We start from the raw sequence: 26,823 nt of genomic DNA on the forward strand, positions 1-26,823 counted from the left end.
TGAATGGTTATGAAAACCAACACCCCAATAAAAGAAAAAGGTTCTCTCGATCCCAAAGGACCAAGCCCCAGACCCAGGTCAATCTACACATCAGATCTTACCCACAAATCACGCTGTTGCCAATCCTTTAGAATCTAAAATCTAAAGGTTTATTTACAAAGGGAAAAAGGTAGAGATGAGAGGTAGAATTGGTTAAATGGAATCAATTACATACAGTGATGGCAAAGTTCTTAGTTCAGGCTTGCAGCAGTGATGGAATAAACTGCAGGTTCAAATCAAGTCTCTGGAACATCCCCCGCTGGGATGGGTCCTCAGTCCTTTGTGCAGAGCTTCAGGTTGTAGCAAAGTCCCTCCAGAGGTCAGAAGCAGGATTGAAGACAAGATGGAGATGATGCATCAGCCTTATATAGGCTTTTCCAGGTGTAAGAATCTCTTTGTTCTTACTGTGGAAAATCCCAGCAAAATGGAGTCTGGGGTCACATGGACAAGTCTCTGCATACCTTGCTGAGTCACAAGGCGTGTCTGCCTTCTCTCCGTGGGTCAATTGTGTAGCTGATGGTCCTTAATGGGCCATCAAGCAGGTGAGGCAGGGCTAACACCAGCTTGTCTGGGAGGCTTCCCCCAGAAGCACAGCACAAACTTGAAATACAGACAGCATAGAGCCAACATTCATAACTTCAGCTAAAAATGATACAGACATATAGACAGCATAATTATAACCAGCAACCCATAACCTGGTCTTAGACACCTTATATGACCCCCTTTACCTAAGATTTGGTGCTACAGGACCTTGGTTGCAACCCATGTTCTATATGGTCCCAATTTATATCAATAACGTCACAGCAAGTGGGGCAATTTGCCCCAGGCCCCGGGCCCCGCAGGGGCCCCCATAAGAGTTTTTCGTGGCCCCTGGAACGGGGTCTTTCACTCACTCCGGGGGCCCTGGAAAACTCTCGCGGGGCCTGGGCCCCCAGAGCTTCTTCCGCTCCAGGTCTTCAGCGGCAATTCGGCAGCGGGGGGGGTCCTTCCGCTCCAGGACCCACCGCCGAAGTGCCCCGAAGATCCGCGGTGCGGGGGGTCCTTCCGCCCTGGGACCTGCTGCCGAAGTGCCGGGTCTTCGGCGGCAATTCGGCTGCGGGGGCCCCCTGCCGCTGAAGACCCCAGGCCCCCTGAATCCTCCGGGTGGCCCTGTCTGCCCCGGCTTTGGTGAACCCATCAGGCCCCAACTCGTCTCTGTGGCCGTTGTTGGTTCCCCATGGTCACCTCCATTCAGGCCGCGAGCCCCTGGAGTGGGGGCAGCGCTGCCCAGGAGCATGCTGGGAATGGCTTAGCTTGGAGCGGGGGGTTCAGGCAGGAGGGCCAGCTGCCATGGAGAGCTCCTGCACCAGTGGAGGGCTTGAGGCCCTCCCCAGCCAGCCCCCCCTTCCCCTGGTTTGCACAGGGCTGGGGGCACCCGGAGCAGGGCTGGGTGTGTAGGTCTCCCAGCCCCGGGGTGGGAGGGGGTTGCTGGCAGACAGAGCCCGGCCCTCTGCTAGGCTGGATTCAGAGCCCGGCTGAGTCCCCTTCTCTCTGGGGCCCACCCTGCCTCTCCTCTGCACTCCCCACACTGTCATGGCCCCACAGCACGTAGTTCTCCCTGACCCCCTGTCACGGAGTCCCCGGGCGATGCTCTGGAACTGCTCCCCACAAAGCCAGGCAGGACTCTGGGGAGCCTCCTCTCCCTTGGAGCAGACTGTCTGCAGGGCAAGAAGCTCACACGGCTTCACCTCCTGGGTCTCTCCTTGGAGCATTCAGCATCCTCTGCCCCTCCGTGCGCTTCCCACAGCGAGTCCGCCCCGGCGGGGTCCTGGGGAAGCCAGAGGGTCCTGCACCCCCCACTCCGCAGTCAGACGTGACTCTCAGCCAGCCAGTAACACAGAGGTTTATTCGATGACAGGAACAGGGTCTAAAACAGAGCTTGTAGGAACAGTGAATCGGACCCCTCGGCCGGGTCCATTTTGGGGGCAGTGAGCCAGACTCCCACGTCTGCCCTCACTCCTCGTCCCCAGCCAGCTCCAGACTGAAACCCCCTCCAGCCCCCCCTCCTCTGCTCAGCCCCTTTCCCGGCCAGGAGGTCACCTGACCTCTTTGTTCTCCCCCACCTTTAGCATCCCCTTGCAGGGGGGAAGGGCTGGGCCATTAGTTGACAGGAGACAGAGGGTCGGCCAGGAACTGAGGCCCCCCCACAGTATTCAGAGGAAACATTAAGAACAGCCCCACTTTTTCACACACTCTTGTCATCTAGTTGGGGGAGACAAGGCCCTGCACCCCCGGCTTCCTGAGATTCACCAGGACTCTCAGCCAGCCAGTAAAACAGAAAGTTTATTTAGACGACAGGAACGCAGTCCAAGACAGGTCTTGCAGGTACAGACAACAGGACCCCCTCAGTTAGGTCCATCTGGAGGGCGGGGCCCAGGGAGGCCAGAGCCCCGGCTGGGCTCCCCTCCATTTTCCCAGCCAGCTCCAAACTGAAACTCTCCAGCCCCTCCTCTCCCTTCGTCTCTCTTTGGTCTCCAACACCTTCGGTTGGCACCTTTGCAGGGGAGGGGCCCAGGCCATCAGTTTCCAGGAGACAGAGTGTCGGCCATTTTCTGTGCAGACACCATCACACTGCCCCTCTAGGGCTCTGCAACAATCACACACCCCTAGACACTCGAGAAAGGCATAGGGGAAACTGAGGCACCCACACAGCACTCAGAGAAAACATTAAGAACAGTCCCACTTTGTCACACCCCCACTGTCCCATTGATCAGGGATGGCTCACAGCTCACCTCTGATGGGGGGAAACTGAGGCACAAAGCAGGGATGTGGCTGCCCCGAGGTCACAAGAGGACGTGGAGCTGGTTCTTGCACCTGGGAGTCCTCTGCTTGAAGCGCCAGGTCTCTGCCTCATTCCCTGTCTCTCCTCAGACGCCTCCCGCTTTCCTGACCCATGCGTGTGTGTGGGAGGGGGGGCACGGCTCCGTCCCTCCCACGGTCCGGGCGGGTCTGCCCCCAAACCAGAATGTCCTTAGAGCTCCAACAAGCTCTTCAAACTGCAGCTGGAGCTGGGTGCCCAGGGACTCTGTCCAGCCCCTTCCCCTTAGCTGGGGGGCCAGGGACTGCATCCACCCACCCCCTTCCCTCCCGACCGCTCCACTGGAACCTGGCAGCTCCTTGGCTCTGGGCGGCCTGTGTACGCCCCGCAGGAAGCTCTCCAGGTATTCTTGGCTCCCAGCTAAGAATAATCCCGGCCCCGCTGGCAGGAGCTGCTGGTAACGGCCCCAGCGGGCCAGACGCTGGCAGCTCTCGACAAGGTGACCCACAAAATTATGAGCAAGAAAATGATCCGGAGCGTCAGCCTGTGCGAGCCAAGTGTTTAAGTGCTACAGATGCTTGATGGGAAGAGTTATTTTAATAGGCTCAGCGGCACTCGAAGCCAAGCTCCGGCCATAGCCGGAGCTGGGGAGGGGGCGCCCACTCCTGGGGCTGGGCCCAATCAGCCGTGCTGTGGCCTTGGCCACAACTGCCATTTCCTCCTCTCCTGGGCCAGGTTCTCCCAGGGCCTCGACTGATGCTTTATGAGCCAGGTAACAGCCCTGCCCCTCCCCCAAAACCCGGGTTTTCTCTCTTTGATATTAACCCTTTGTGGCTCTGGAGTGCCTGGGCGCCACGGTGATGGGCTGTGTAGAAAGGCAGGTGTATGAATAATCCTGTAGTCCCCGCCATCCTGGGCTCTCGGGAGTGAGGGGCACCGGCAGAGCTGGGTCTGGGGCTCAGGGCTGGGACGGCAGGAGCTGCGGGTCGGGAGTGAGGGGCACCGGCAGAGCTGGGTCTGGGGCTTGGGGCTGGGATGGCAGGGGCTGCGGGTCGGGAGTGAGGGGCACCGGCAGAGCTGGGGCTGGGGCTCGGGGCTGGGATGGCAGGGGCTGCGGGTCGGGAGTGAGGGGCACCGGCAGAGCTGGGGCTGGGGCTTGGGGCTGGGACGGCAGGGGCTGCGGGTCGGGCGTGAGGGGCACCGGCAGAGCTGGGTCTGGGGCTCGGGGCTGGGATGGCAGGGGCTGCGGGTCGGGAGTGAGGGGCACCGGCAGAGCTGGGTCTGGGGCTTGGGGCTGGGACGGCAGGGGCTGCGGGTCGGGAGTGAGGGGCACCGGCAGAGCTGGGACGAAGCAGCATACACCTGGATCTAACCAGCGTTACCAGCCCCGGCAGCAGATGAGCACCGGCAGGTTTCGGTGCTTCAGCTGAGTCTTGCCTGGCAGCGGCGTCACGGCTCCCTCTGTTCATCCCTTGTGAGGCCAGAAGGGACCATCCTGACCATCTCGTCTGATCCCCCACATCACTCCAGCCAGAGACCTTTGCCCAGGGATTGCTGCATCTCACCCACCAGTTCCGATCGAGCCAGAGCGACACCCCCTGGATTTAAAGACTCTGGGTGACGGAGCTTCCTCCCCTGCCAGCTGGTGCCTTGTTTCAATGGTGAATCCCCACCCCGGGTTCTAGTCCCAGCCCGGCTCACGTCAGCTCCCAGTCCCTGGGGCTTGTTCCGCCTTCAGCTGCTGCCCCCAAGAGCCCTGGACGTTCCGAACTCTCTGCCCTGTGGCGGTGCTAAGTCCCCGCTTACGCTTCCCTTGGAGAAACCCTGGCCACTGAGCGGCTTTGGCCTCCCCTGCTCGGGCAGCTTTCCCAGACCTCAGCTCCTTCTGGCTTGCGCCTGAACCGTTTCCCGATGGGCCCCGTGCTGCTGGCCCGGCATCGGGTACTGCTAATGCCCCGGCCCCGCCGACGTGCCATTCCCCTGCCCGGACAGCGGCAGGGCCCAGGCTGCTCCCTTTACGGTGTCTCCGCAGAGCTCTGAGCACAGTGTGAGCGGCGCTCTGTGCCCTGGTATCTGACCTGGTGCTGGGCTGGGTGATTCCCTGTGGCCGTGCCTGGCTCACCCGGGGGTTAACCCCAGAGCTGGGAGACAGTGACCGGACGGTGTCGTCTCTCTGCCCGTGGCCAGCAAGACTGGCAGAGCAGGCCCAGCTCCCCGTCCCTCTGTGCCCAGCGAGCGCCCGGCGCCCTTGTGTGTTTGCCTGTCTGTGCTGGGCGCCCCCGTCTCCGGGTGTAGCTGGATCTGCAGCAGGAGCGTCCAGCCCTGGGTCCCCCAGACAGATGCACAGGGCCCAGCCAGAGCCCAGCTGGCCTGGTTTGCACCTGGTGTGGGAAGGGCTGGAGGGGGCCCCTTGCCCTGGGTGGGGGGAGGAGGGCAAGGCCCCCGCTCAGCAGCCGGTGGGGGAGTGTGGCTTGGTCCCCAGGGCAGGGGGCAGGCAGGCAGGGCTCCTGCTCCAGCCGCTCCATCAGCTGTCGGCAGGTGCCGGCCGAGCCAGTCGCGGGGGGGGCAGCCAGCTGGAGCACTGGGGAGACCCCTCATCAGACAGCTCGGTGCTAATCGGCCGCGGAGCAGGAGCCAGCACAGGACCCCGCAGGCCAGTGATCCCACTGTACTGAGAGGGCTCCAGCAAACGAAGACGCCCCCCCTGCCCCCGGCTCCTCGGCTCACGGTGGCCGGGAGGGGCCCTGCCGTGCTGCCCCCAGTTGACTGCACTGGAGGGGGGGGTTATGGTCTCAGCCAGTGTGAAGCAGCCTCTGCCTCCCCTTCCCCTCATCGAGCCCTGTCTGCTGCCTGTGCAGGCGAAGCGAGGAGCCTGGGGATGCTTGGCTGGCCCCCTGCAGCAGGGAGTTCCCCAGGCCAACTCGCTCGCCTGTGTCAATTGTCTCGTCCTAGGCACTGGTACCCATGCAGGGGGCTGGGCTGCGTACCATGGCTGGGGTGCTGGGGTTGGGGGGGGGTCCCCCTGCTCCTCTCCCCCACGGAGGCTGGTGTCAGAGGGAATTAAATTCACCGGCTGCAGGAATGTGTGGGGTGAAGGGGTGACCCCACCCCCACCCCAGCACTGAGCACTAAAAGCCCCGATGGGGGCGGGGGAAGGGGTGTCTGTGTGCCGGGATTTGTGCCGGGGGTGGGTGCCCCGGTGTCGGGATGTGTGTGTTTAGGGAGCACGTTGCCATGGGTAGGGCAGTGGGCGGGTGCTTCCGCAGGCAGTGGCGTGCGGGAAGCCGGGGACTGGGGACGCCACACTGAGGTGTTTAGTGTGCGTGACGTTGTGTGTGTGTTGTTACGCTGGGTGTGTCGGGGCCGGAGCGTGGGGACCCCGCAGTCAGGGCCCTACCCTGGATTGGGGGAGGTCAGGGCTCAAAGCCCAGCTTTGCCAAGGCAACATGCGCCATCGGGCCAGGCCCTTAGCTGCACTGTGCCTCAGTTTCCCTCTGCACAATAAGACAAGCGCTGGCCCTGCCCCATGCCGGGGGGGGGAGGGAGTGAGGATCTCAGGTACCTCAAGGCTGGAGACCAGGGATGGAGCTAGGAGAGCTGCACTGTGGGTGATGCTGTGGCATTTACTGTGTGGGTGTGTGAGCGCGAGCGATCAGTGCAGTATTTAGGGTGTTAGGTTACCCCGGCGGGGGGGTAATTGCGCTAGCCAGAGTGCCCCCTGCTGGCTGAGTGTGGCGCGGGGACCAGCCCGGCCTGGACGCTGCCCCCTCCTTGGGGTGCCAGGGGTTAACTCTCCTGGAGGACGAGGTTGCAAAGCCTGGAAAGCGAACGTAATGAAGTGTGCGGCTGGTGATGGGCTTTTAATTACGTCGTGATAATTAACATCATGGGCCCGGGTCCCGTGCTGCCCCGCGCCAGCTACCCAGCCTGTTTGTAAATAAAAGCAGCCACCTGGGCCCTGCCAGATTTTTCCATGTACTTAATTTCCCCGCTCAGTGAAAACCCAGCTTGCCCCACTCCACAGGGTCCATCCAGCCAGGGGGGCAGAGTTGCCACCAATCACACAGCTGGCCCCTCCAGTCTGCTAGGTTTGGGGAACCCCTGTTGTTGCTGATTCCAGCATGGGAGGGAGACCCCCCCCCGGCCGAATCCACAGTGCCCCCAGTGCCAGGGCCCAGTCACCCCCCCCATCCTTGCCCCATGATCAGCGGGGGCTTATGGGTAACAGGCACACGCCCCTCCCCTGGGTGGAGCTCGCCAAGTCGGCGCTGTTCACAGGGCAGAGCGCTGCTGCCCACTGCGGCTGGTCCCTGGCCCCCGCGACGCTCTGCTGACATCCCGCCCGCTCTTCCCAGCATCCTCCGCTCACGCTCTCCTGGGGTCGCTCTCAGTGCCGCCTGCCCTGCTCTGCTCCCAGGTGGTGCCAGCCAAGCCCAGGGACTTGCCCCTGAGGAGAGCAGTTTGTCTCCTCCCCTCTGCTCTCCATTTTGGGCAGCCGGCTGCTGACACCCGCTGCAGACAGACACTCGAGTGTCACGGGGAGCCCGGCGAGTCTGTAGCCACAGAAACAACAAGGAGTCCGGTGAGGGGTTTTTACCCACCAAAGCTGATGCCCAAATAAATCTGTTCGTCTTTAAGGTGCCACCGGCCACCTCGTTGTTCTAGCAGACGCTGCCCGAGGATGCTGCTGCCGAAGGAGGCGCTGCGGAGTGGTGCTAAGGACCCTCCCCCCCATGCGCCCCACCTCTGCCAGGCTGAGGGGCTGAGGCAGGTCCTGTGGGCAGGGGCACCCTGCAAGGTGCCAGGCTGCTCAGGTGGTGCTGGGCTCCTTGGTATGGAGCAGCCGTCGCTGTCAGGCTCTGCCTCCCCTGCCGGGGAATTGATGGCGACAGGCCGGGGCCGGGGGAGGCTCTTCCCGAGCTTTGACGACTTGACGTTCGGAGCGATGCCGCCTGCAGCGCGGCCCCGGCTCCCGGCTGATTTATCTGGAGACGGCGCGTGGCAGAGGTGACCGGCGATGACAAATGCCAGCCAAGGCCCCACCCCCACCCCGGCACGGGCACCGGCTCACATGGCCGCAGCTGGGGGGGCTGGGGCAGAGTCCAGAGAGAGGGGCACTGCTGGGAGGATGGGGGCCTCTGTGAGGGGGAGACGCTCGCCTTCAACCCCGGGGTGGCCCCACCTGGCCAACGGGAAGCGGGGGGTTGGCCACTGGGGCTCGGGCCCTGGCTGGGCCGGCGGGGGAGGGGGAACGCTTGGCCTCAAGCCCTGACTGGGCTGGTGGACGGGGGGTGGGAACGGGACACTGGGTCTCAAAGGGCGACGCTGGGGCTCGGGCCCTGGCGGGGCCGGCGGGGGCCACACACTGGGGCTCAGGGGTGGACGCTGCAATTTAGGGCCCTGGCTAGGTCGTGGGTGGGATGCTGGGGCTCGGGTCCTGCTTGGCCTGGCGGGAGGGACGCTGGGGCTCGGGCCCTGGCTAGGTCGGTGGGTGGGACGCTGGGGCTCGGGCCCTGGCTAGGTCGGTGGGTGGGACGCTGGGGCTCGGGCCCTGGCTAGGTCGTGGGTGGGACGCTGGGGCTCGGGCCCTGGCTAGGTCGGTGGGTGGGATGCTGGGGCTCGGGCCCTGCTTGGCCTGGCGGGAGGGACGCTGGCACTCGGCCGACGCTGGAGTTCAGGGCCCTGGCTAGGTCGTGGGTGGGATGCTGGGGCTCGGCCCTGGCTAGGTCGGTGGGTGGGACGCTGGGGCTCGGGTCCCGCTTGGCCTGGCGGGAGGGACGCTGGCACTCGGCTGACGCTGGAGTTCAGGGCCCTGGCTAGGTCGTGGGTGGGATGCTGGGGCTCGGCCCTGGCTAGGTCGGTGGGTGGGACGCTGGGGCTCGGGCCCTGCTTGGCCTGGCGGGAGGGACGCTGGCACTCGGCTGACGCTGGAGTTCAGGGCCCTGGCTAGGTCGTGGGTGGGATGCTGGGGCTCGGCCCTGGCTAGGTCGGTGGGTGGGACGCTGGGGCTCGGGCCCTGGCTAGGTCGGTGGGTGGGAGGCTGGGGCTCGGACCCTGCTTGGCCTGGCGGGGGACGCTGGCACTCGGCCGACGCTGGCGTTCAGGGCCCTGGCTGGGCCGGCAGGGGTGACCCTTGGGCCAGGCTATCACGGAGCTCCAGAGAGAGGCGGGAATCTGCTCAGACAGCCCAGCCCCAGGGTGAAATCAAGGAACCCCTGAGCAGGGCTTGGTCTGCGGCAGGGGCCCGGGCCGTGCGGCCAGCTGGCACGTCTGCACACACCGCCCTGCTGCGGGGGCTGAGGCTGGGCCCGCGCCCGCTCGTCTGCAGGATGCTCTCACCCTCCATGGCCATGCCTGGGTCATGGGCCGCGCCGGTGCCCCTGTAGCAGAGCGGCAGCCCAGCCTGGCACCGGCCCCAGGGCACCACCCACCCTGCTGCCTCTGCCCAGCCTCCCACACGCTGTGTCCCGGGCCAAACGACTTGGCGCGCGTTGCTGCGTGTGCATCGCTCCCCCGACGGCAGGGCAGCAGCTGGCAGCAGGGAAGCGGGCGCCAGACTGTGCCAGGCCTGGGGAGAAGCTGAGGGCGTCAGCGTCAATCAGAGGCGGCATTTACCCATTATGGGCTCCAGGGGGGCGAGCATGAAGCAGGCCTGGGATGCGCCTCAGCGCTCCTGCGCCAGCCCCTCCCAAGCCAGCTGCACTCAGGACCAGCCAGGACGCCTGGGTTCTCCCGACTCTGTGCAAAGTGCCTTGGGATGACACTGCCTCCTGACTCCCCCCCACCCCCACCCCCCACCCCAGGGACCCCGGAGAGACCGGGCAACCGAGCGGCATCAGGGCACGGCCAATTCCCCCAGGCCAGCCCAGGCCCTTAATTCCCGCTGGCACCCGCGACCAGTTTCTTGCTGCCTGCCTCCCCTCCCCCGCCCCCGGCCAGCCCGCTGCAATCCCCACCTGCTCCGGGGCTAATAGGAAGCGATCCATCATCTTTTAGCCTGCAAAGCCCATGGCGACGTGGCAGGCGGCTGATATATTTATCTGCCGTCACCGAGGCAATTTCCTCCCCTCCCCCTAATCAATAGCTCCCGGCTCGAGATGAACCCGACTGCTGTCAGGCGGAGGAGAAATTGCCGGCGTAACTGGCAGAGCTGCTCAAGCGGCCGCCTGGCTCGGGGGCCCGGAGCCACGCAGGCCCCAAGGCTGGCCCCCAGGCTCCGGCCTGAGGCTGGGGGATCCCAGGCGGGGCCCTGCGTCCAGCTCCCAGCCAGGCGCTCCCCGCGGAGCCGCCACGCACCGCGCCGGGGGCCTGCCGGCAGCGCTGTCGGGGACTCTCACCCGAGTGATTTACGAGGCTGGAGCGTTGGGCTCCCATGCTAATTGCGAGGGGCTAAGGCCAGGCCATGTGCCCGCCCCACACATGCATCCTTGCTGGAACCTGGGGGGGACCAGGGGGGAACAGGGGGGGCTCAGAGCCTAGCAGGGGTGGAGATGGGGCGGCAGAACCCCATAGGCGATGGTGATGCAGGGGAGGCTGCAATGGGGGGAGCAGAGCCCAGCAGGGAGGTTGATGCGCGGTGGTGATGGGGCTGCGAAGAGGAATCAGGGCCCCTCAGGGTGGGGGGTCAGTGATGGGTGAAGCAGGGAGAGGGGACACCCTGCTGCTCCCTAAGCCAGTGAATTACCTACAATGGCAGCTGGGGGAGGGGGGAGGATTCTGAGCCCCAGCCGCACACAGGAGCAGCGTGATCCAGCTGTCTGTTCCCCCCCATCACCCCAGCCCCTGGCCAGGCCGGGCTGGCAGCCTAGGGGGCAGGCGCTGCCCCACTGTTAAGAGAGACCAGACTGTCCATGGTCAGGCCCCATGGGGGCTGCGTCTGCTTGGCTGCCTGGCTGGGACACAGGCAGGGTCACTTGGCAGCCCTGGCTCTGGGACCCATGGCCGGCCACCATTGCTGGTCCCAGCTCCCGCAGGCAGCCAAGATGCGGGGGGTCTGTAGCGGGCCTGTGGCTGCGTTCTGGGAGCTTAGCAAGCCCTTCGTGGCTGCCTGTCACGTCTGGCGGAAGCTCCCCGGGACCATCCCCAAAGCTACATTATCCCCCTGCAAATTCTCCTTTCCTGGGATGCCAACAGCAAAGGGGGCGGGGTCAGGCTGCCGGTGGGCACGTGCTGCACCCGGGCACCCGCTGGGCTAGCGCGGGGGACAGCCGGAGACAGCAGCAAACCCAGACACTCGATAACCCAGGCCAGGGCTCTGCCTGGAGCCTCCCATGGCAGATTTATTTCAGTAACACGTTTCAGTGCAAAAGAAGTTACGGGCACAGGCCCTGCCCGTCGCCCACGCTGGGCTGGGGCCATTTACCTGCCGGGCTCTTGTTCCCCTCCCCGCCCCCCTAGATCCCAGCCCACCAGGGAACGCGGAGACTCCAGGGCCTTCGTCACATGCTTCTTGGGTCCCCCAACAACCGGCCTCTCACCACCCGGGCTGACCGGAGTCTCCGTGCCCGTCACTGCCGCTGCCCAAGCTTCTCGGGGGCTGACGGGTTCTCCAGCCGGGGCCGTCCGAGTCCGGGCAATTACCAGCGGTGGCCTGCCAGGACTGGGAGTGATTGGCACAGCACCCCGCCGGCAGAGCAGCAGCGGGGGTGCAGGAGGCCTGAGTGGGCGCGGGGTGTGTAGGGAGTCCCTGGGTGAGGGCGGCCTGGGGGGAGAGCTTGGGGGGTTCTCTGCCAGAGAGCCCAGCCCGGGAGGCCCTGAGCCGGCCCGGTCCGAGTGCTGCAGTCCCCGGGGGCCAGGCCGGGTTACAGCTCGGTGCTGGTGACGGCGCTGACACCGTGCACCAGCAGGGTGGGGCCCAGGTCCCGGGTGAGCAGCTCCAGCTGGTGCAGGTAGCTGGGGTAGAGGCTGGTGTCGGCGGGGGGCCGGGGCAGGTAGAGGAAGCGGATGGTGGGCGAGGGGCTCTGCTCCAGGATCAGCCTGTTGGCTGCTTTCAGGTACTCGTCGGAGATGCAGGTGGCATTGCCAGGGAAGTTCATGGCGGCCTCCGCCGGCCTGGCCCGCTGCTCCTGCTGCTTCTGCCAGTGCAAGGCCACCACGGCGTCCCAGGGCACCATGCGGATGGCAGCCTGGATGCGCAGCTCCTTCAACAGCTGGCGCAGCTTGTCCTCGTGCCCGCGGGCCCTGGCCCCGGTCTCCACGCACAGGAAGAGGCGGAGCTGGGCGCGGCGCCAGGAGCGCACCATGCTGAGCACGCAGGCCATCTGCAGCAGGAAGAGGCTGCAGGTGTCGGCGTAGCGGGCGCTGTCGGGGCGCAGCAGGTTGAGGGGCCAGACGTCGATGCAGGGCGCCCGCGCCTTGTCGAAGTGCTCGAAGGAGCGAGCCAGCATCACGTTCCGCAGCATCTTCACCGCGTCGGCCACCACGGCCACGTACTCCTGGGGCGACAGCCTCCTGGGGGCCGCGGCCCCCCGCACCGGCGGGAAGATCAGCTGCGCCGCCTCCTCGACGCCCTCGAAGGCCGGGTGCTGCGCCAGCCCGTCCCGGGGCGCGGCGCTGTCGTAGAAGCCCAGCACGATGGTATTGGGCCTCATGCCACCTGCGAGAGAGCGCGGCCCCAAGTTAGTGCTGGGGCTGGCTGCTCAGACATCACCCTGAGTCCCCGCCCAGCCTGGGAGCGCAGGGCCAGCGCATCCGTGCCGCGCGGTGCTTGGGGGCAGCGCCTCAGGCGCCAGGTACCCTGTGCTGGTGGCCGGCCTGTCCTCAGAGCAGCCCCGAGGCTGGCAATGACCCACCGCGCCTCCCTCTGCCTGCCTAGCTGACTCGGCGCAGCACCGCTTTGCCCCACTGCACCGAGCTGGGGACTATTGAACCGTGCGGCCAGGTGTGAGGAGGTGGGGATTTTCTGTACTATTGTTACCAAGCAGATGTGTGCCTCAGTTTCCCCTATATGCTGCAGGGCTATCTAGGGGGCAGAAAGGGCTGTTTGCTCTCTGCAGAGGCTCAGAGACTCATGGCTTCCGGCTGTCTGGGTCCTGGGTCCCCTAGCAATGGAGCGGTTGAGAAGACAATGGCAAATCCAATCACTGGGACTTTGATAGCAACGCCAAGCCGCAGTGTTTGCCCGGCTGGGGAACAAAGGCTGGGCCGGGGGGAGCTGGAAGTGAAGTGGGGGCTGTGGGGAGCAGTCCGGGCCCACACCTGAATGGAGACACAGAGAGATCACTGTGGGGCTGGGGCTCTGGCTGACCGGGATGGCCCAGGCTGTAACTGTCTTTGCTCTGGGCTCACCAAGGACGCCCTGTGCTGCGTCCTTTGGCTAGTAAACCCGTCTGGGTGCCAGCGCTGGCTGAGCGCCCTGCGGGTGCTGGTGAAGGGCTGCGTTGCCCCTGAGTTTGTGCGGGTCTCCCTCAGGGGGCTGCCTCAGTGGGGCTGGCTGAGCGGAGCTGCCGGTGGGAAGCAGGGGGGCTGCAGGCCCAGAGGCCTGGCCTAAGGAGCAGGGGAAGCTGGGGGGCTCCCCATGGAGGAAGATGAGACCCCTCGAGGGGTCTGGCCCGCTGCAGGGGGCCTCCCAGAGACTGCTCCAAAGCTGGGCCCATGGCCCCGATCCTGTGGGTCCGTCACACCAGCCCTCGCGCTCTGCCCCGGCTGAGCACCTTCCCCTTGGCGAGCAGTGGGGATGAGCTGGTGGGGGGAGCGAAGCCCTGCCCTGCCCAAACTCTGTGTCACCACCGGCTCCCGCCACCTGGCAGGGGAGGGCTGGGGCGGCACCTACACGCAGGTGAGACGCCCTGGCACGCATGCAGAGTGCTCCCCCAGCTCAGGACCGGGCCGAGGGCAGGGAGCGATACACGGGCAGTCCCAGGCTCCACTGGTCCCGGAGCCCGCGGCTGCCCCAAGCAGGGAGCGGGCAGGGCAGGGCAGTTCAGGCATCTCTGCTCCATCCCCACAGCTGCCAGGAGAGGCACCAGCAGGCAGTAACCCTGGCGGCTGGGCCGTGGGCCCCCCAACTGCAGCGCCCAGCACAGGGGCTGCAGGCGGCGAGTGGCATCCGCGAGGCGGGCAGGGACTCACCCAGGCCGGAGATGAAGAGCAGCTGCTGGACGCCGTGTCTCAGCGAGTCGGCCAGCGTGAGATTCACAAAGGCTTTGATGTTCAGCCTGTCGACCAGCAGGAGCCAGGAGTCGGCCTGGCTCTGCAGGGGGTCGGAGGGCAGGGAGTCTGGGGAGAGATGGGGCAGCGTCAGGCCCTACGCGCTGCGGCGGGCGGTGAGAACAGCCCCCTCCCCGAGCTGCCAGCCCCGGGCCCCACGTCCGGGGGGAGCTCGGCTCCGAGGCATCCGCCCCGCCAGAGCGGTTCCCGGGTCCCCCCACCTGGCGTCACCCTCAGCCCCTGAGCTCTGCTCTGGCCCGGGGTTTGCTGTGTCGCTGGCCGGGCCCTGCTCTCACCTAGCTCGGCCAGCTCCACGTGGCCCAGCACGTACAGGCCGCTCTTCTTCAGGTCGTTGATGAAGCTGATCAGCTGGAGGCTGGACCGGGGGTTCTGCACCATCAGCAGCATCTGGGGGCGCCAGAACTTGACGTGCTCCTTGCGGACGTCCAGCATCAGCAGGTACTTCCGGACCTGGCGGCAGAGCGGGTGGGCAGGGCGGATAGACGGGGGGGGAGGGGGCAGATTCAATGGCATCTCGTTAGCCCTTGGCCTGCCTGAAGGCAGCCTGGCAGGGGCTGTGTGCCTGGCATGGGCACCTCCGCACCCAGCTGCACCCGCCCCTCCCACTCACCCCGGCACAAGGCCGACCCAGCTCTGGTCCAAAGCAATGGGGTAACGAGCGGGGGGGGGCGGGGGCATGCCCGGCCCAGGCACCAGGCAGCTCCGTGCTGAGCTGGTTAAATGCACCGTGGAGACGGTGTGGAGTTGGGAGGAGCCGCCCGCCTGCCGCAGACACAGAAATGAGACGCTGCCCCTGGCTGCCCGAGGAGGTGGGGGGGCGGGGGCGAACAGCCACGCTGGTAGTGGGGGGAGGGGCAGGGAGGCCAGACAGGGCTTGGGGGGAGTGGGCAGTGGGGGCGGCGTTTGCTCCTCCCGCAGGAAGGGCCAGTAGCTGTCCTGTGCCAGGGTGGGGTGAGCGCTGGGGCAGGTGGGGCTGCAGCGTCTTCCCCGCCAAGTCCCGCCAGTGCCCAAGCCCCGTCTACGCTAGGGCACGCACTGCCCCACGGGCGCAGGCAGCCTCAGGCACCGCCCTGGGGAGGGGAGAGTCCCTCTGCAGGGCCCCAGGAGACCCCCCTGCCCCAGGAGGGGGTTGGGCAAAGAGCCTCCAGGGGCCTGAGGTCCAGCTCCTGACAGGGCTGCGGTGCCCAAGGTGGCTTGGGAAGGGGGATTTAGGTTCCTAATTTCCATGGCAAGCAGCGGCGTTAGGCTTGGAGGAGCTGGGCTGTGCTGTTTGCATTGCTCTGGCCCTGGCCTGGGGACCAGCTCCTCCAAGCCTAACGCCGCTGCTTTCCATGGAAATTAGGAACCTAAATCCCCCTTCCCAAGCCACGTTCACCCAGCCCAGCCGGCTCCCTGAGTCCCCTGCAGCCCCACTGTGACGTTATTGATATAAATTGGGACCATATAGAACATGGGTTGCAACCAAGGTCCTGTAGTGGCTCCAAATCCTAAGTAAAGGGGGTCATATAAGGTGTCTAAGACCAGGTTATGGGTTGCTGGTTATAATTATGCTGTCTGTATGTCTGTATCATTTTTAGTTGAAGTTATGAATGTTGGCTCTATGCTGTCAGTATTTCAAGTTTGTGCTGTGCTTCTGGGGGAAGCCTCCCAGGCAAGCTGGTGTTAGCTCTGCCTAGCCTGCTGGATGGCCCATTAAGGACCGTCAGCTACACAATGGACCCATGGAGAGAAGGCAGACACGCCTTGTGACTCAGCAAAGTATGCAGGGACTGGCCCATGTGACTCCAGGCTCCATCTTGCTGTAAATTTCCACAGTGAAGACAAAGAGATTCTTACACCTGGAAAAGTCTATATAAGGCCAATGCCTCATCTCCATCTTGTCTTCAATCCTGCTTCTGACCTCTGGAGGGACTTTGCTACAAACTGAAGCTCTACACTAGGGACTGAGGACCCATCCCAGCGGGGGATGCATTCCAGAGACTTAAATTGAACCTGCAGTTTACTCCATCACTGCTGCAAGCCTGAACTAAGAACTTTGCCATTACTGTATGTAAATGATTCCATTTAACCAATTCTACCTCTCATCTCTACCTTTTTCCCTTTGTAAATAAACCTTTAGATTTTAGATTCTAAAGGATTGTCAACAGCGTGATTTGTGGGTAAGATCTGATGTGCATATTGACCTGGGTCTGGGGCTTGGTCCTTTGGGATTGAGAGAACCTTTTTCTTTTATTGGGGTGTTGGCTTTCATAACCATTTATCCCCAGGACGAGTGCACTGGTGGTGATACTGGGAGACTGGAGTGTCTAAGGAAATTGCTTGTGTGACTTGTGGTTAGCCAGTGGGGTGAGACCAAAGTCCTTTTGTCTGGCTGGTTTGGTTTGCCTTAGAGGTGGAAAAACCCCAGCCTAGGGCTGTGACTGCCCTGTTTAAGCAATTGGTCCTGATTTGGCACTCTCAGTTGGGTCCCGCCAGAACAGCTCCGTCACACCCACTCACTTGGCCCCACAGACTCGGAGCCCGACTGATCTCACACTGGCGTCATCAGGAGTGACACCGCCAAGGGCTGTGGAGTAATGGGGGATCGGGCTCTGGGTGTGGCTCCCACCGCCATGCCTGCTGCCATCGAAGGGCGTCACGCTGGAGCAGCCCCACTCCGCGGGGTCCCCCTGGATTTACACCGGTGTCAGCGAGAGGAGACACCCTCTCCCCCGCTCTACTCACGCCGCCCGGTGGAACCACAGGGCGCGAGCTGTCGAACGCCGCCCCGGTGCTCCGCGCGGAGGTGCTGCTCCCAAGGAGCTGCAGCCGGGCCATCAGCAGAGCCCATTAAGCTCTAATGGGAGTTTTCAGCGCTGACCTGATGACTCCAGATGACAGGCTGGGTGGGCGACGAGGCACCGGGGCTGGGGAGGCCGCTGGGAGCGTGAGCCCATTGCTGGGGAAAGGGGCCAGGCCCAGGCTGTGCCGGGGAGGGGGATTGCTCTGACCGAGCAGGGACGCCCGAGGCGGCAAGGGGAGGAAAGTGCCCCCGATCCCCAGTGGGGAGGGAGCCCCCTGGGAGGGGGCCGGCCCAGCTAAGCTCCCGCTTACCTGGTGGAAGATGAGGGCCTGGCTGATGTAGCCCCAGCTGCTGCTCGGGGACAGGTAGTGCAGCGCCAGCAGCAGCAGCAGCATGAAGGCCACGCTGGCCGAGGCGTAGATGGGGCTGATGAGGAACATCATGATGCCGCAGCCCAGGATGCCCAGCACACAGGTGTGCCAGGTGAAGTACTGGAACGTGGGCCTGCAGGGGACAGCAGAGACGGGTCCTGAGCGCGGGCAGCAGGAGCCGCGCAGGCAGCTGGCCACTCGGCTAGTGCCGAGGGCTAGTCAGTGGGGGTGGGGAGAGGGCTCAGATGGGGGTAGCCTCGGGGTCGGGCTGGTTCTGATCCATCTGGGGACTTGTGGGGGGATCTTTCCCCCAGGAGAGCGGCCAAGGGGAGAACCGGACCCAGCAGGATTGACCCCTCTGGCAGGGGCATCGGGAGAGGGCCAAGCCGGGCCAGGAGCTACAGCCTGTGGTTCCCAATCCCCATCCCAATCCTAGCCCTTGGGGCCTGCAGGACGGACCTTCCAGGCCGGGCACTGCCCCTACCAGCTGGGCACGGCGAAGCCGTCTGTGCCGGAGCAGGGTGGATTTGACCTGGGAATGTCGCAGGGGGGTTACATGGGGGATGGGGGACTCCCCTTGGGGGAAGCTACCTGAGCTGTAATCTGAGCCAGGAGGGAGGTTGGGAGAAGTGACACCTTCTGCCCGGGAGACTGAGCAAAGGAGAGGAGGAGCGAATCCATCACAGCTCAGCTGCCTACGATGGCAGGAGCCACTCGTGCCCCATGGCACCAGCGGGCACCGGCCCAGCCTTGTGGCTGGTGAAAACGGGACAGACACCGCTAACCGCTTGCCTTCATCTGGCAGGGCCCTGAGCCCGGCCACACCCCGGCTGTGTCCCCACTCAGCATCCGTGGGGAAGGCCCTCCCCCCCCCCCACCGTGCAGCAGTGGCTGGGGGTGGGGGACATAGGCCGAGGGCTGCTTTATCTCTGGCAATCCCTAGTTGCTTTAATTTCAGACTGGGGGCTGGGGGGTCGGCCCTGGGGGGGGAGCCAGTGGAAATGCAGGGCCCCGGCCCGGGGGCGGCGCTCGGGAGGGGCCGGGATTTCCAATGGTGCATGTTATTAAAAGACAGGCGCAGCGACCCAGGGCTCGGCTTGGGGGGCTGTACATGGCTTAATTAACCGGTGCTCATCTCACCCGCTGTCTGAGCGAGATTGCTTGGGAAGATTTAAGGAAGGCCGGTAACGATGCTCCCCACCCCCAGCCGCTAGCAACAAGCCTGCGAACCAGAGACAAAGGCCAGAGGGGAAGGAGGCGGGGGGGGGGGGGGGGAGCTGCTTCTCCTCTAAAGGGAATAAAAGGTGAATAATAAAGCGAGATTGTGGCTAAGTGGGGAATCGATCCTCATAAACGCCCCCCCTTCCCCCGCCCAGCAGCAGAGCCGGCTGGGACGTTAACTCTTAGGACTCTGGCAGGCGACATGCATGTCCCCCACGCCCAGGCAGCCTTCGGGGCACTTCGGCGGTGGGTCCAGGAACGGAAGGCCCCCCCGCCGCCGAATTACCGCCGAAGACCGGGCTGCGCTTCGGCGGCGGGTCCCGCTCCGTCTTCGGCGGTAATTCGCCAGCGGGGGGTCCTTCCGCCCCGGAGCGGAAGGACCCCCCGCCGGCGAAGACCGGGAGCGGCAGAAGCTCCTGCGCCCGGCCCCGCAAGAGTTTGCCGGGCACCCCGGAGCGAGTGAGGGACCCCGCTCCAGGGGCCCCGAAAAACTCTGGTGGGGGCCCCCGTGGGGCTCGGGGCCTGGGGCAAATTGCCCCTCTTGCCCCCCCCCTCTGGGCGGCCCTGGGTTGAACCATGCTGGGGATGTGCACACCCAGAAGCGCCGCGGTACCAGAGCACCAGCTACCCCCCATCCCAGCGCCTCCTGGGGACGCTCCATTAGCCGAGGCGGCTCCAGGCACCAGCACACCAAGCGTGTGCCTGGGGCGGAAAGCCACGGGTGGGCGCTCTGCCGGTCGCCGCGAGGGTGGCAGGCAGGTTGCTTTCGGTGGCATGCCTGGGGAGGGTCCACTGGTCCCGCGGCTTCGGTGGACCTCCCGCAGGCGTGCCACCGAATCCGCGGGACCGGGGACCTCCCGCAGGCGTGCCGCCGAATCCGCGGGGCCGGGGACCTCCCGCAGGCGTGCCGCCAAAGGCCGCCTGCCTGCTGTGCTTGTGGCGGCAAAATACCTAGAGCCGCCCCTGGCCGAGGGGGACCCGCCCGCTTTGGGAGCAGACGGTCCCAAGTCCCGCTCTGCCAGGACCGTTCCACTCCAGCCCAGCGGTGCCTGTGTCATGCCCCGGGGTGATGGCCCGTCCCATGCAGCTGTGGGGTGGGGTCTCAGCAGGCCAGGCCGTCAGCCAGCCGGACCCCTCCTCTCCCTCTGGGGGCTGCGGGTGGGCACAGGCTGCAGCATAGGACGCCCGGGGTGCACTGGCACACGGTCTGCTCAGCCCCCACGGCAGGAGCGTTCCCTGCCAGGCAGGGGTCCCGGGGTCCCTTCCCCCTGCGGCTGGGAGCCGGGTTGCCGGGCTGGAGGATGTGATGGGAATGCAATGGCTCGGAGCGCCGGAGCCTGCCAATCATCGCCGAGAGCTGGTGCGGGGTGTCTGAGAGCAGCAGTGATCGATTGGGGAAGGCATTTTATCCTTCATCTCCAGGCTCCCCGCGCGTAATCACGGCTGAGGGGGCCCGATCCGCAGCTGGGGGGCACTGCCTCTGCTCTCGCTGGAGGCGACTGGAGCAGGCCTGGCTGTGCCTCTGGGGAAGCGCCCAGCACCCTGCAGGATGGGCCCACCAGGAGCTCTCTGCAAGGCGACAAACTGCTCTGGGCTGAGGGGCTGTGAAGCCCTGGGGCAGGCAGCAGGGTGCTGGGGGGCTGACAGAACAGGGAGACTCCTAGCCCCAGGGCCACACAGCATGGGCTGGAGCAGGGGGCATGGGACTGGGCCTCAGTTTCCCCACGAATCGTCAGCGGGAAGATTGTGTCTCTAGCCAAGCTGAATTCAGGGCTTATTTTCCTTCAAAATGTGTCTGGATCATTAATTCCTTCTCATGGAGGCCTCTCTGCTTCCCCAGCTGGCTGCGGTGCCCATCCACTTAGTAATTAGCGCTCAGACAGCAGGGCCGGCGGGACCCCGGCCACACCTGAAACTACCCTGAGCTCCTCCAGCCTGTCTGCTCCTGCGCCTCCATGCAGAGCTGCCCAGCTCATCTTTGTGGGGACGCTGAAGACATTCATGTATGTGCATGTGTGGGCACGCGTGTGTGTGTGTACTGGGGGAGGGCACAGAGTCGGGGCACCGCCACTAGCCCCCTCTGATTTTTAACACTGCTGCTTCCCATCTCACCAGTGAACAAGCCACTCCCAGCCCTGCGCCCTGCCCCCCCGCACTCAGATCTCACCGGGCCAGGCCACCTCTCCGGTTTCCAAAGGCTGAGGAAGCAGGGTTTGGAGAGGACAGTGCAGCCAGGCAGCCCGCTCTCCTTATGTGTCAGGCTGTTTGAGCCGAAGGGATCGTTAGCTAATTACATCGGAAGCTGCTAATTGCTCTTTGTGCGAAAACGAGCCCAGCGCTGCTCTGGGTAGAGCAGCGACAGCCGCGGCCTGGAGGGAACGTGCCTGACGTGTCCTTGTGTGGCTGGAGCAGCCAGTCCAGCAACAGGCTAGGTGCATGTGCTGCAGCCAGCCAGCTCCTCTCACCCTGCTGCTGTTCCCCATCTCCCTGAGATTTCTCCTCCTTTGACCTCTGCCTAGCCCCAGAGTATGGGGTGAGCGCTGGGATCGCACCGGAGAACAGCCTCCCATCATCCAGTTCTGCTGCTTGCCCCACAAGAGCCGGCTATCTGCCAGGAGCACTGGGGAGCAGGAACGGGCGCCAAGCTGGGGTCTACCACTTCGACACTGCAGTCTAGAATGATCAGAGATACACACTGTTGCAACAGATGTTCTTGCCTGCACCTGTGCTCCAGCCAGAGCCATGCACTAGAGCAGCAGGAGCGTACTGTGCGAAGGGACAACTCTGAGCCACATTCCCTCCTGGGAATCTCCGTTCCGGGCTGAACAAAAGGGCAGGAAACCCCCACAGGGCTTGCAGTTCCTCACATGGGGGGAGCTCGGTGCCCCGGTGCTGCAGGAAGTGGCACCCCAGTGAGATACCAAGGGAACCCCATCTCCCATCTGAGTGAGAGAGGGAGCCAGCGATCATGCCAAGGGCTGGGAATCCCCTTGCCATAAGGCTTGGACCCATTAACTTCTTCATCCCTAACCTACCTGGGAGATGGGCACAGAGCATCGTCCCCATTTCACAGGTGGGCAAACTGAGGCAAAGCAGAGGTGCGACTTGTCCAAAGACAGAATCAGAACCCCGGAGTCCAGGATGCCAGATCTAGGTCAGCCCGTGAGCTCACAAATGCCATGTACCGCTGGCAGAGCCGGAGAGCTCTTTGGGGATGATTATCGTGGTGAGAAGCCGAGTTGGCGTTCTGGAGACGGCTCTGCCAGGGAAGCTCCAGGACGTTCCTGCGCCGTGGGCATTGCTGCCCGGCTTTGCTCTGCACGGGAAGCAGAGCGGCCCTGCTGGAGAGACGCCGCGCCTCAGAGTTGCCTGCATTTGGTTTCAATTACAACCTGCTCCCCGCGCCGTATATCAAGGTGTTATCCGTGATTTACAGAGCGTGGTACAATATAATCACAACTCGGCAACAATGTACAGACCAGATTTACTTCTCCCAAGCAAATACGTCTCCGGGTAATTCATTACCCAACGGGACTTCAGCTCACAACTCATCAGCAAGCCACTACCCAATGAGACCGGCGCTCACGACGCATCACCAACCTGCTGCCCAATGGGCTCGCAGCTCAGGGCTCATCGCCAGCTCGCCGCCCAACGGAAGCCATCCTCGTGCCTCGTCGCCGATCCGCTAGCCAACGGGACGCCAGCTCGCAACTCATCCTCAATGCCCGGCCCAATGGGGCGTCAGCTCACAACTCACACTTAAACAGCCCGACTTTGGTTTATTGTGCCGCAGATTTATGGCTTATAAACAACTTATTATCTGACACGTTTCAGCTCATTGAAAAGCCGAGGCGCAGGTCATAAACAATTCATTACCCGCTGCGCTGCCAACAGACTGCAGGCGGACTCCGCGCCAACCCCTGGCACGGGCGCGGCCGGCGAGCGGCACTCACTGGAGCAGATCCTCCAGGGGCGGTTCCTGCCCTCGGCCGCACGGCTCAGCGGCTTAGCATGGGGCCAATTCAGGGCTTGGGAAGGCAGGGAGCCACCCTCCTCGCCCCTTCCGACCACGGCACATCGTGAAGTGGCTCCAGCCGCGAGGGAGCGGCCTCCTCCGGGCTTGCAGGGTGCCAGGCTGCTGTGGTCACAGCACGCAGGGCATGGCCAGGTGGTCCCACCCTTGTTCCTCTGCCCGCAGCCCCTGGAGGTGGCAGTGACTGGGATCAGCCGGTCACTGGCTGATGGCTCCCGAGCCGGCCCGGAGAGCCAGGGAGGCCGTCCCGGGGTGATCACGGCTGTCACTGAGTCACGGCGTAGCCCAAGGGCCCTCAGCGGGCTGGAGGACAGGCTTGGCATCTGCGCAGCTACAGGTGGCTGCAGTGGGCCAGAGGTAAAAGCTATTTGTCACCTGCCTGGCCCCATCACTGCAGGAGGTGGCATGGGGGGGCTGCGCTCAGCATGGGGGCTGGGCCGAGGCAGAGTCATGCACAGGTATGTAATACTGAGCTCTGGGAGGGGTTAGAGCGGGGGAGGGGGTGTCTGGGAGTCAAGACTCTTGGGTTCTATGCACGGCTCTCGGAGGGGAGAGTGGGTGTAGTGGGTTAGAGCAGAGGGGGGGTGTCTGAGAGTCAGGACTCCTGGGTTCTATGCAGAGCTCTCAGAGGGGAGAGGGGGTGTAGTGGGTTAGAGCAGAGGGGGGGTGTCTGAGAGTCAGGACTCTTGGGTTCTATGCAGAGCTCTCGGAGGGGAGGGGGGTCTAACGGTTAGAGCGGGGCAGGGGTCTGGGAGTCAGGACTCCTGGGTTCTGATACAGCTGTGGCATGTGACCCTGAGCTATCCCTTGCCTCAGTCCCCCCATCCCTGGCCAGAGGGGCTGATGGACACTTCCCTACCCCAAGGAGGTGGGTGGGGTGCAGCGCCCCCTTCTGGCCAGGTGCCCGGAGGGGGAGCTCAGCTCAGCTGAGGGGAGAGAAGGGGCCGTGGCTGGGGGTGCAGGAGGGCCCTGAGGGCAGCCGAGCGGCTCAGCCCTCCCCCCCCCCCCAGACCATAGCACCTCCTTGGGACGGGCAGAGCCTGTGTGCCCCCCACGGGTGGGCTGCTCTTCCAGTGGGGCTGGGCGCGGAGAAACCCCAGGCTCTCTCCTTCCATCCCCAAAGCCGGCAGTTGCTCACGCCCCCGCCCCAATCGCCACCCACCGCCTCCCGCTCCATAATAAGAGCTTAATCACAACATCCATTAGGCAGGGCCCGGCGCCGGCAATTACCATCTCCAGCAGGCCCCCGCCTGCGCTAATGCAGCCAACTGGGAAAATTGCTCTCTGCCTCAGCACCGCCAAGGGGCCCCCTCCCCAGGTCGCTCCGCCACAGCCCCCCCAATCACCGTGGCAACCCTCCGCACCCCCAATCCCACGCCAGTGACCCTGGCCCCTGGGGATCGGCCAGGGAGGGGCCTGGCCACTGGCGTGGGATTGGGGGTGGGGAGGGGCGTGCCGAGTTTTCCTCCCGCCCTGCTCGCTCCCCAGCCCTCTGGCCCCTTCGCCCCAGGGGCGCTGGAGGAGGCACGCTCAGGCTGGGGCGTTCCCAATCCAAGCCACAGGTCAGTGCACAGTGGGAGATGGGGGGCAGCACTGGGGCTGTGGGATACGCATGGACCTGACGGCTTCTGCTGGGATGATCAGCAGAGCAGTAAGTCGCCCTAGCGCCATGTGAATGGCCACCAGTAGGTTTCAGAGTCAACACCGCCATTGTGGTGAGTGGGGCAGGTTGACCTGCTCAGAGCTCAGTTCAGGCTGGCTGCAGACTCAGGCAGGCTCCCACATGTGCCCTGCCCCTGGGGTTGGCACCCTGGCTCCTGCCCTTTCATGCCTCTCCCCAAGCAGGGGGCTGCTGGGGGAGATCACGGCAGGCAGTGTTGATGGAGCCGTTCTGTGCTCCAGATCCATGAACCAGGAATGTGGAACAGAACCCGCTCCCCGGGGCCCTTAACCTTTACGAGAGAGAGCGAGAGCGTGGGGCAGGTAAGCTCAGAGACGCAGCCGGAGCCAGCCAGATGGGTGCCAGCAGAGCAGGGCGCCCAAGCCGGCGCGGCACGGGAGCGCAGAGGAGGCGGGCCCGCAGAGGCTGTTATTTTCTCTAATTGTTGTTTTTGCTGAAAGGTAATTAAAATCCCCTTTTTATTTTGCATCTCGGAGACCTCGGCGGGGAGCGGGAGGGGAGAGCCGAGCGCTGGGGAAGCGGGGGGAGAATGCTGCATTGAGGCGGGGAGGGGGGAGAGCGACGCAGAGGGAAGGGGAGATGCTGGACGGGGTGGGCAGAGAGCCCCTCAGCCAGGCCAGCCCCAGTCACACTATAACCAAGCCCGGCCCCCCACCCCTCAGCACATGCTATGGGCTCCCCCCCCTCTGGGGCTACCTCTCCCTGCCAGCTCTCCATTCTCCCCCCAGCCCCGGGCACTCACGGGGTATCGTCTCATGCTGTACCCTTCCTGCCACCCCCGGTGCCTGGCCGAGCCACTGTCACCTGCCCTGTCTCTGCTCTGGGGCCCGGCCCCACGCACCCCACAGGGATGATGGCGTCCCACCGCTGCGAGCTCACTGGGGGGCAGCACTGGGCAGGCTCACGCGGTGCCGCTCCCAGCACCTCGGCCTCCCTGGCACGTCATCCCGCAGGAGGATCAAGGTCTCGGGCAGGCCAGAGGCTCTATGGAAAGCAATGACCAGGGGACACGCAGGGCCCCATTGTCACTCGGCTGGCCCAGGGCTCGGCCAAGATCAGCTCCTGGCAGCGGCTGAAGCAAGCCAGCCGGGGGGGGGACGCTGGTGGGCAGAGGACAGCTCCCGGCACAGTCTGCTCTGCACGGCCGCGGCTGGCTGAGTCAGCCTGGGGTCAGGAGGCGGCTGGGTTCCCGGCAGACACTGAGCTCTCACCTACCAGCATCCATGAGTAACGCTTCCCCCATCTGCAGCTGACTGAGAGACTCTGTCCCCTCGGGCGGACGAGGCCCCGGCCAGTCTCACCTCTCAGCGGGACGCCAGCCATGGGACGGGCCTGGGCATGGAGGCCTCAGCAAGCCAGCTAGTCCAGAACTCTGCAACACCTCACCTCGGCAACAGGCTACCACGAGCCCACCCCACCCACGCTCACGGCCTCGGCTCCTCGCCTTCAAGGCGCTCCAGGCCCCGGGCCCAGGGTATCCGGAAAAGCCTCAAGCTCTGGGATGGGACCGTGGCCGGCAGCTCTGCTCCTCGGGCCAGTGGGACTCTACCACCAGGGTCAGGCTCAGCAGTTCAGGGCTTTCCCAGACCGAACTCCCCACGCAGGACATGGCCTGCACAGCGAGGTGCTCAGAGACCCTGGGGACGGAGCAGGACAGACCTGGCCCAGGGGCAGGAGACCTCACCAGACGGACCAATGCTCTGCCCAAGGGTGGCAGTGGCTGTTCTCCAGGGACTGGGGGCCATCTCAGGGGCCGGGTTCTGGCCAGCAGTGAGAGACGCTCTGGGGTTTGGGGCCCAGGGAGGACAGCGCAGGTCTGTGCAGCGTGAAGTGGCTGAGATCAGCGCTGACATATACAGTAGGTACCCACGGAGAACCCAGCCCCACTGAGGTGCTGCCCCCCACGGCCAGGCCCCTCACCTGGGTCCCCACGGAGCAGAAGGCTCCTCTTAGTATCTCCTGCAAATGCCCCTCCGTTGCCCGAGCCCCCCAGGTGCTCCTCCTGCAATGGCAATGCAGGGAGCCGTAGTGTAGACAGGCCGCTGGCGCCGTTGCCAATGGGCCGTTTAACGCTGGGCAGCGCAAGGCAGGGAGAGCAGAGTTCCCAGTCAGCACCAGGCCATGCCGCACCAAGGGTGAGTAAGACAGGATCGGTCTGACGCACGGAGCCCTGCCCACACTCCACACCAGGGTGCCTTAGACGTGCCAGCTCCCAGCCCCAGGTCCCCCTGCAGCCAGGGGTGCAGGGGGACCTGGCCTCTGGAGGGCTGTGCCACCCCCAGCCATTAACTTCAGCACACGGCCCCCAGACCCTGGGGCTACTGGGGGATGGCACAAAAAACGGAGAGAGACTGGCCCGTTTTCACTAGACTCTTCCTAATTGCAGGGCCATTTTCTCCAGGCCTGGGAAACCTGCGGCACCCACCCCGTAGGCACAGCGCCCGCGCTTCCCCTCCAGCAGCCGGGTCTGGTAGGCAGCACCTGGAGAACCCCACCGCAGTCAGGACCCCATTGTGCCAGGTGCTGCATGTGCCCATCGAGAGACGCACACACCAGCCAACGGGACGGGGGGAGGGGAATGGCAGTAGGGAGAGGCAGCGCAGGCTAGTGGTTAAGACGTTTCCTGAGGCTTACCAGAGCTGGGTTCTGCCCTGCCCTGTGATAGGACCTCCCCTGCCCTGGGCCCCTTTCGGGTCTCCTAGACTCAAACGACAGGATCCTCATCTCAGC

General features: G+C 64.5%; 1 protein-coding gene across 1 annotated transcript in view; it reads right to left on the bottom strand.

Moving 5' to 3' along the window:
• Positions 1-11,489: 11,489 nt before the first annotated feature.
• LOC120372108 (solute carrier family 12 member 9-like) overlaps positions 11,490-26,823 on the bottom strand; it is a 44,209-nt gene continuing 28,875 nt past the window's right edge. The window contains exons 10-13 of the mRNA XM_039488848.1: positions 17,099-17,291; positions 14,281-14,455; positions 13,907-14,053; positions 11,490-12,431 (exon numbers count right to left, since the gene is read on the bottom strand). Coding sequence (XP_039344782.1) covers positions 11,638-12,431; positions 13,907-14,053; positions 14,281-14,455; positions 17,099-17,291 — 1,309 coding nt within the window. The 3' untranslated portion in view covers positions 11,490-11,637. The remainder of the gene's footprint in view (positions 12,432-13,906; positions 14,054-14,280; positions 14,456-17,098; positions 17,292-26,823) is intronic.

The sequence above is a fragment of the Mauremys reevesii genome, linkage group 9 (assembly GCF_016161935.1).
Source record: "Mauremys reevesii isolate NIE-2019 linkage group 9, ASM1616193v1, whole genome shotgun sequence".
Lineage (NCBI taxonomy): Eukaryota > Metazoa > Chordata > Testudines > Geoemydidae > Mauremys > Mauremys reevesii.